The following is a 9,175-nucleotide window of genomic DNA, read 5'->3' on the forward strand; positions in this document are numbered from 1 at the left end:
AGTTCTACTCTGTCACAGGGGGTCACTTTGAGTGGAAGTCGACTAGAAGGCACCCAACAATAACAACAACACGTCTCTAAACAGATGTAGACTTCTATAGCTGTAAACTCTTGTTTAATTTTCAAAAAGGCTCTGAGACACAGACATACGTCGTTATTCCCTTTATATAGAGGAGAAAACTGAGGGCCAGAATTTGATCCGGGGTCATTGCGACTGACTCGAAGTCCTGCGCTCCGGCCCTTCTCCATAGGGTTCCCTGTGGGATTCCCCGCACTCCTTGCCCGCCTCAGCTAGGAGCAGAGTCGGCGAACTTGGGGCGGACTGGTCGAGGGAGGGGCGGAAAGTTCTGGAGGGGCGGGGCAGGCGGCCGCTGGGGTCGGGCACGAGGCGCTCTGGCTCCATTCTTCCCCACCTACCCGGGCGAGCGCACCGGCCATGGGCGGCCGCGGGCCAGGGGGCTGCTGGGCTGAGCCCCGCTGAGCCCGCCGGGCCGGCCATGAGCGACCGAGAGCGCAACAAGAAGCGGCTGCTGGAGCTGCTGCAGACGGCGGGCACCGGCAACGCGCACTGCGCCGACTGCGGGGCGCCGGGTAAGAGCGCGGCGTCTAGGACAGCCGGGCCCCGGGGGCCCGGTGCGGGCGAGACCCCCGGCCATCCAGACTCCTTCCCGCCGACCAGACCCTTCTGGCCCGCTCTGGACCCAGACCCCCGCCCGTCCAGACTGTGACTCGCGGACCCGGGTCCCTGACCGTCCTCTCAGGATCCAACACGCCGCTCACCCGGACCGGACCCCTGACTTCCCCAGTCTGGACCCGGGCGCCTTGACCATCCTGCTCCTCTCCCCGCCAGACACTGTACCCACCTGGACTCGGGTCCCTGAGGTCTTCACTTTGGAGCCAGGCACTTCCCACCCTCAGACATTCCACACACGGAGGGACCCCAGACCGCAGACCCAGGCCCCCTGACCGTCCTGTCCCCCTCCCTCGCCCCCGGACGACAGTATGGGTCCTGCCCCCATACCCTCTCCACCAGCGCTCCGACCCCGCTGAGGCCAAGGGGGCCCTAACCCAGACTTCCCCACCTGCAGCTCCCGAACAGGCGCCTCGGGCCGGCCCCTCCCTCGTCCCCCTCCTTTCGGTTCCTCCAGAGTCCTGTTACTTCCACGTCCTGTCCGCCTCAGCTCTCACCCCCATCCCCTGGACTCCCTCCGAGATCATTATCCCGGTCGCCGCTCCGCTGTGGCCCGGCAGGTTGACCAGAAGGGTCCATGCTGGTAGCTTAGTTTGCCCAAGGCAAGTGAGGCCAGGAGAGAAGAGTTCAAGAGTCTTCCCTGCCAGACCCTGCCCCTCTCAGCGCCCCACCCAGCCCTAGTTTCCTTGCCTTTCTCTCTGCCAAGCTTCTCTCCTGCCCTTTCGCCCCACAGATCCCGACTGGGCCTCTTACAAGCTGGGAATCTTCATTTGTCTGAACTGCTCTGGCATTCACCGCAACTTCCCAGACATCAGCAAAGTTAAATCCGTGAGACTTGACTTCTGGGAGGACAGCACTGTGGAGGTAAAAAGGGGTGTGCATGCAGAGCCTTGGGACAGCAGAGCTGGCCTGAAGTGGGTGAACAGGACCCCCCATTCTAAAGAGGAGGAAACTGGGGCCCAGAGAGGGGCAATAACATTAGAGCTGTAGTTTAAACAGAGACCCTGTGGACAGAGGTCCTGAGTTTAAATCCTGCCTCCATCACTTGCTTACTTACAAGCTGTTGTAACCCTCACAAGCTGTGTTACTTGACTCTAGTTGTGGCCCCTCAATTTCCACATCTGTTTTGGGGATACCACCACCCCTTGACAGGACTCCTATAAGGATGAAATGTAGGCACAAAATTTTATTATTGAGGAGGTTCCTAGACTGGAGCAGAAGTATCCTGTTTCATGGTTTATGGTTCCCCTCCACTTCCCCCAGCCAGGAAGGGACAGCTTTGTGCTTGTGACCTCTGGGGATGGAAAACATTTCCAGCCTGGATGATAATACCATTTTGGCCAGAAAAATCTTCAGTGAGCAGGCAGTTTTAAACCGTGCTGGTTCACTGAGGGTGTACTGGGGAAGCAGGCCGGCATTTACAGAGTGCCTTTGCCAAGTACTGTGCTCAGCACCATTGGGCTAGATGCTTTCCTTATTTACTCATGCAACACATAGTGACTGTAAGCCTGCTGTGTGCTGGGTATACCGGGAGAGAGCTATGAACAAGACAAGGTCTCTTCCCATATGGAGCTTATATTCTAGCGCAGGAGAAAGACAGGAAACCAGCAAACCAGTACATAAACCTGAAGTTTATTTGCATCATGTAACTCCTTTTCCAGGTAGATGTGATGTTTTTCATTTTACAAGTCAGGTCCCTGAAGCTCAGGGGGTTAAGTATTGCCCAAAGCATCATGCAGAGAATGAATGGCTGAGAGTGGATTTGAACGCTGCTCTCTTAGGATCCCAAACCCATGCAAATCCCTTGATGCAGTCCACTGGCCCCTAGGGAGCGGGAAAGTAGGGTTCACTCTGCCTGAGAAATGTGTCTTAAAACCCTGGTATTCCTTCCCCCTTCCTCACCCCAGATATGCTACCACTGTTGCTGAGTGCTGTCTCTCAGATGCCAGAGAGCTCCACTCATCATCTTGACCTATGTACTCTGTGGAGCCAGCACCCACTGATTCCATCTTCCAGCTACATCTGTCTCCTGCAGACTTGCAGAGACTACTGCTGGAGGTCCTGGCTGTATGTGGAGGGGGTGGAAGAAAGAACATGGGCTTTGGAGTCAGACAGGTCTGGGTTCCAATCCCAGTTCTGCCACTTACTAGCTGGGCTACCTTGGGCAAGTCATCTAAGCTCTCTGAGCCTCAGTTTCCTCATCTCTAAAATCGGGGCAGTAATATTAAAATGATGGAGAGGATCCAATGAGCTAATGTGTGAGAACTGTAAAGTGCTGTGCCTAGATGGGGCATGGTTACTATTGCGCTTCAGTTTTCAGGCTGAGGCTTCCCAGCAGCATGGATGACCAAGCCTGGTGGGATGTCTCCCTCCTGGGGTCAGTGCCTTCTGACCCAGCCTAGGAGCCAGTGGGACCGACAGCCTTCTTAGTAGACTGTGGTTTCATTTCACATTTTTTGAAGTTCTCATATTACCCAAGTTGCTGTTGTCTTGCAGTTTATGACCCGCAATGGGAACCTCCGTGTGAAGGCCAAGTATGAAGCCAGAGTCCCTGCTTTCTACTATATCCCTCAGGCCAATGACTGTTTGTGAGTAGATGATTATTTAGGGGCTGGGGGAGGGGGTCTTCCTTGTCCCCCACTCCTGCCCCTACCCTGTCTTCAGTGCCTCTGTCTGTGGTGGTTTCCTCTATGGACTTGGTCAGCGGGTGACCCAGGAAAGCACTGGCTACCATCAAGGAGAGCACATAGTTTGGGAGGACAGGAGACCTGCTTTAAGCCCTACTCTATCGCTATTGCTTTGGTGTTTCACTTCTATTCTCTGGGCTTCAGTTTCCACAGCTGAGAAATGGGGTTTTCTCCCTGTAATCCATCCCTCTGCCTCTGATGATCTCGTTGCCTGCCTGCAGATCATGGCTAGCTTGACAGAGGAGAGAAATACGGGTATTTTAGTAGAACAAGGATGTTTGAGCTACTTCCTAGCTGTGCCTAGGTCTGTCCCACCTAAACTCAGCTTGGTGTCAAAGCAGTTGCCTGCGTCCTAGCTCCCTAAATAATAACCAAAAAAATAATACTAGATGCTAATTTTGATCGAGCTTTACCTACATGATGGGCCCTGTGCTAAACGTTTATGTGCATTAATTTGTTTAATTCTCTCAACAACGCTTTGAGATAAGTACTGTTATTATTCTCATGATACAGATGAGAAACCTGAGCCTTATAGAGGCAGAGCTGGGACTAGCTTGTCTGACTGGGTCATTGGAAGAATCCAGTATAACAGGGGGACTATGAAGCAGCAGGGATTCAAGTCCCCTGGAAGTGAGGGGTCAGTGGGACACTGGTCCCTAGTGACCGCCGAACCTCTGCAGACTTACTGCCTGAGCCTTCCTCCCAGGGACTCAGCCTCCTCACCAGGGCCACTGAATAGCACCTCGCATAAATGTGGGAAAAGGCACCCCTCTAGGCAGACACAGCCTCACGGGGGGAATGGCTTATAAGCTTTCTACTCAGAAGACCTCAATTTTGATTCCTGGTTCTACCACTACATAGCTGTGAAATGGTGGGCAAGTTACTAAACCTCTCTGATCCTTGGCATTCTCATCTCAGAAATGCAGATAATGATACCTGCATCCTAGCATGGTTGTAAAGATTAAATGAGATAATATATGTAAAGCATCTCACATGCCACAAGACACATGGTAGGCTTTTCATAAATACTACTTTGAATCCAGCCCTCAGCGTGAGCCTGGTCCCTGACCCAGCAGCGGGATGTGCCGGGCTCAACTTGAGTAGGCCCGTCTCTTCTTGCCTCACTGCTGCCACTCAGCCCTTTGCTCCAAGGGAAGAGGAATGGGCACCTACTATGTGCTAGAATTTCTGCCAGCACTTCACAGACATGACTTGCTGTGGTGCCAACAATAGCCCTGTACTTTAACCCCTTTTAACTGAATATTAACATTTTCCTCCTCCCAATTCTAAAACTCTCACTTTCAGGACCAGGATTGATGGCCCTTGGCCTTCATTTTCTCTTCCAGCTCTAATCCTGTGGCCCAGAGTTCTCCCCACTGTCCTGGGGGAGGTTAGTGACTCCTCAGTATCCTGGGGGTGAGGGCCATGCATCAGTCAGGACTTCTGATTGTAAGTGACAGAAACTCAGTTTAAACCTAGCTTAGGCAAAAGGAGATTTTATGGGTTCTGGGGATCAGGCCACAGGAGGGACAGCTATGGAGCCAGACTCAGGAAGGACCAGGTGAGGGGCTCAGACACCATCAGGTCTTTCATACTCTCTCTAGTTCTTATCACTGCTTCCTTCTCAGCTGAGCTTCCTTCATGCAGCTGGGAGCAAGGCTTTGCCAGGTCCCAGGCTTATACCTCCTAGCTTGGTCCCAGAGAGGCTCCTGATTAATCCTCTTTGGGTTAGCATTGAGCACCTACTATGTGCTGAGCATGGCAATAGGTCCTTTATATACGTTTTAACCTCTCAACAATCCTGATGAATAGGCAGGTATAATATTATTGCCATATTACCCAAGTTGAGAGTTAAGTAACTTGCTCCTGTCACACAGTTGCTAAGTGGTAGAATGGGACAAGGTGGTTTGACCCCAAGACCACAGCTCTGTCCAGTGTAGCATGCCCAGATTTCATGAACAAGCCACAGGGAGAGAAGCGCTTCGACCTTCCAGCTTAAGCTTATGAACGTGCCGTGGTAGGAGGCAATGTAGATGGCCCAGGGGAGCCGGTACCTGCCTCATTGATCCCAAGGCTGAGGTTGAGGTTGGAATGACTAGTGGTTCTAAACTGGGGGAATTTTTGCCCTCCACTCCCACCCAGAGCATATTTGGCAAGGTTTAAAGGCATTTTTGGTTGTCACAATTTGAGACGGGTGGTGCTACTGGCACCAAGTGGGTAGAGGCCAGGCTTGTTGCTAAGCATCCTACAAAGCACAGGACAGTCCCCCACAGGAAAGAATTATCTGGCTCCAAATGTGAATAGTTCTGAGGCTAAGAAGGCCTGGATAGCCTAAGCAGGCAGTAGGGCAACTGCTGTGATGCCCCTACCCTCAGCTACAAGGGTCTTGGAAAGTTACTACTGGGAAGAAGATGCAGCAGACACAGCTGACCAAAGGTTCTCTCTGTTAAGGGTCTTAAAGGAACAATGGATTCGAGCTAAGTATGAGAGACAGGAGTTTATGGCTGATGGGAAAACCATCCCACCCCCAGGTAAAGTTATTTTCTTCATTTTTCAAAGTCTATGTTCTAATGAGCTCTAGAAAACAAAGTTCCTGAGTATTAGGAGCAAAGTCCAACCAAGAGATGCCTCCAGCCCTTGCTCTGGCCACAGAGGACAACACGTGGGTTCCTCTGCCACTGGAAAGATTAGCAATGCATTAGTTGGCGGGGTTTTATGGTCTGAACAGCAGAGAAGTATATTTGTCTCAGGTCCTTGCAGGGCCTTTTTACAAATTGCGGAAAGATTCCCCTGCTGGGCAGACCAATTAGAAAAAGGTATCCCTGCTCTTGGCTGTTGTAGCCCCTGGGCGGGTACAAGGCTTGGTAAGGAGTGTGGGCTGGATTTCAGCCGCCTTTCCTGCTTCTGTGCAGGGCACAACTTCACTAGTTGAAGTTTCTGCCCAGCTTCTCTGAATCTAGGCTGACACTGGCCCAGAGAGCAAAGTGTACAAAACCACTCTTTCAGGCTCCCCCACCCCCTCCCCCCAAAAAAACCCAACTCAAACCTGTTGCCATCAAGTCAATGCAAACTCATGGCAACCCCGTGTGTTACAGAGTAGAACTGTGCTCCATAGAGTTTTCTTGGCTGTAATCTTTACAGAAACAGATCACCAGGCCTTTTCGTCCACAGCACAGCTGGGTAGGTTCAAACTGCCAACCTTTAGGTTAGTAGCCGAGAGCAAACTATTTGTGCCACCTAGGGACCTTCTTGAGGTCCAGAGGCAGCCAGTTCTCAACTCTCCATGCTAGTGAAAAGGACCAGGAGCACATACTATCCTTCAAACCAACAGATGCCTGAAGGTCAGTTGCTGTTCCTAAATTCTGGAAAGTTTCATTTGGTTCATGTCAAAGTGAAGTTGAGTCAGGACCTTATATCTTTAGACCTCTTTCAGTATCAGCCCAGTTCCTCAGTACTTAGGCTTCTTATGGGCCTATGCGGCAGCCTGATACCCTGAAGAGACAAGGTAAAGAGGCTCTGCAAACTGTTGGTAGCCCCACTGAAAGGATCAGGCACCACAAAATTGGCCTCAGTTGGGACTCCTGTGTCCTACGGCTGCAATACCCAAGTTAGATTTGAGGCATTTGGGCTCAGGTGAAAGGTGTGTTCCACCCCGAGACCCTGAGGTTAGTGAGCTGTGTGTTCACCTTAATTAAGGTGGTGAGTGTTCATTCTTTCTCATCCTTGGTTGGCCAAGGTAACCGAGAAGGGTTCCTGTGGAAGCGGGGAAGGGACAACGCGCAGTTCCTGAGAAGGAGGTTTGTCCTCCTGTCGAAAGAAGGTCTCCTGAAGTACTACACTAAAGAAGAGGTAAGACGCCAGGCCAGTGAGGGGTCCCCTCCCTCAGCACTGGGCTCTCACCCTACTAAGGTCTACATTTTAATCAATGGTACCTTGTGGATGAAGGAGCCCTGGTGGTGCAATGGTTAAGCACTTGGCTGCTAACCAAAATGTCAGCCGTTCGAACCCACCAGCCGCTCCGTGGGAGAAAGATGTGGCAGCCTGTGCCCGTAAAGATTTACAGCCTTGGAAACCCTACAGGGCAGTTCTAGTCTGTTCTATAGGGTTGCTATGAGTAGGAAATCGACTCGATGGCAACAGTTTCGTTTGTTTTTTTTGTACCGTGTGGATAATCTCAGCCAATGAGAGTTAAACCCAGCATTCTGCTACTTTTCTTTGGTTATACAATCATTGCAGCCCACTAAAATACACACCTTCTGTTTACCTAGAATCTACCTAGACTGGTCCATGGCCTTTGATGACCATTTGATTTTATTTCATTTACTCATTCACTCAAGAAATGTTTGTTGAGCACCTATTAGGTGCTAGACATTGTTCTAGGCACTGAAAATACAGTGATGGACTAAACAAAGCTCTTGTTCACATTCAAGTGGAAGGAGACAGGCAGAAACCAAAGCATAAATCAGTATGTAATGTATCAGGTGGTAGTAGGTTCTATGAAGAAAAATGAAAGAGGGTGAGGGGTTAGAGAGTGTTGGGGATTGAGGGAGTGCTGAGGGAAGACCATAGAGTGGTCAGGGAAGGCATCTCTGATGACATCTGAACAGAGAACTGAATAAAATGGTGAAGAGTGAGTTTTGTGAATATCTAGAGGAGGATAGAAAGGGTAGAGGGAATAGTATGTGTGAACCCTGAGCAATGGCCATGGTTAGCACATATACCTTTGTGAAAATTGAGAAAAGATGGTCCCTCTGGGAGGGTGCAGACCATTGGGCCCAGTCTGAACAAGAAAAAGGCCAGGCTACAGTTCTCACTCACCCTCTCAGCCATGGGTTTTTTGTGCAGTACGCAAACTGCTCAGCCATAAGCCATAGTCCTGGCCCTGAGGTGGGAATGTACTTGGTGACTCTGAAAGGTATCAAGAAGACCAAGGTGACTGGTGCAGGGTAAGCAAGGACAGGTTGGAGGGAGATGAGGTCACATAGTGGAGGGCCTTATAGGCAATAGCAAGACTTTGTATTTTTTTTAACAGCTTTATTGAGATATAATTCACATACCATACAATTCACCCATTTAAAGTGTACAATTCAGTGGCTTTTAGTATATTCACAGATATGTGTAACCATCACCACAATCAATTTTAAAATATTTTCGTCACTTCAAAAAGAAACCCTACACCCATTAGCTGTAATCTGTTATCTCCCCTAGCCTTAGACAACCACTGGTCTACTTTCTGCTTCTATAAATATGCCTACTCTGGACATTTTGAATAAATGGAATCATGTAGTCTTTTTTGACTGGCTTCTTTGACTTAGTGTAATGTTTTTAAAGGTCATCGGTATCGTAGCATCTATCAGTACTTCATTTTCTTTTTTATTGCTGAATAATATTCCACTATGGATTACACCTCAACATAAACAGAATAAAAATCCTCACAACTGAACCAGTAAGCAATATTGTGATATACAGAAAATATTGAAGTTGTCAAAGATTTAATTTTACCTGGATCCACAATCAATGCCCATGGAAGCAGCAGTCAAGAAATCAAATGACATATTGCTTTAGGCAATTCTGCTGCAAAAGACCTCTTTAAAGTGTTAAAAAGCAAAGATGTCACCTTGAGGACTAAGGCGCACCTGACCCAAGCCAAGGTGTTTTCAATCACCTCATAATGCATGCAAAAGCTGACAATGAAAAAGAAAGACCAAAGAAGAATTGATGCCTTTGAATTATGGTGTTGGCAAAGAATATTGAATATACCGTAGACTGCCAGAAGAACGAACAAATCTGTCTTGGAG

General features: G+C 49.6%; 1 protein-coding gene across 4 annotated transcripts in view; it reads left to right on the plus strand.

Moving 5' to 3' along the window:
• The first annotated feature begins 412 nt into the window (after positions 1–412).
• The window catches only part of ADAP2 (ArfGAP with dual PH domains 2), a 24,921-nt gene continuing 16,158 nt past the window's right edge, over positions 413–9,175 (plus strand). For all 4 annotated transcript variants that reach the window (XM_023739648.1, XM_004385451.2, XM_023739647.1 and 1 more), the window contains exons 1-5: positions 413–590; positions 1,424–1,554; positions 3,187–3,278; positions 5,829–5,908; positions 7,114–7,226. In XM_023739648.1, the coding sequence (XP_023595416.1) occupies positions 497–590; positions 1,424–1,554; positions 3,187–3,278; positions 5,829–5,908; positions 7,114–7,226 (510 nt within the window). In that variant the 5' untranslated portion in view covers positions 413–496. The remainder of the gene's footprint in view (positions 591–1,423; positions 1,555–3,186; positions 3,279–5,828; positions 5,909–7,113; positions 7,227–9,175) is intronic.

The sequence above is a fragment of the Trichechus manatus genome, unplaced genomic scaffold, assembly GCF_000243295.1.
Source record: "Trichechus manatus latirostris isolate Lorelei unplaced genomic scaffold, TriManLat1.0 scaffold00138, whole genome shotgun sequence".
Taxonomy (NCBI): Eukaryota; Metazoa; Chordata; class Mammalia; order Sirenia; family Trichechidae; genus Trichechus; species Trichechus manatus.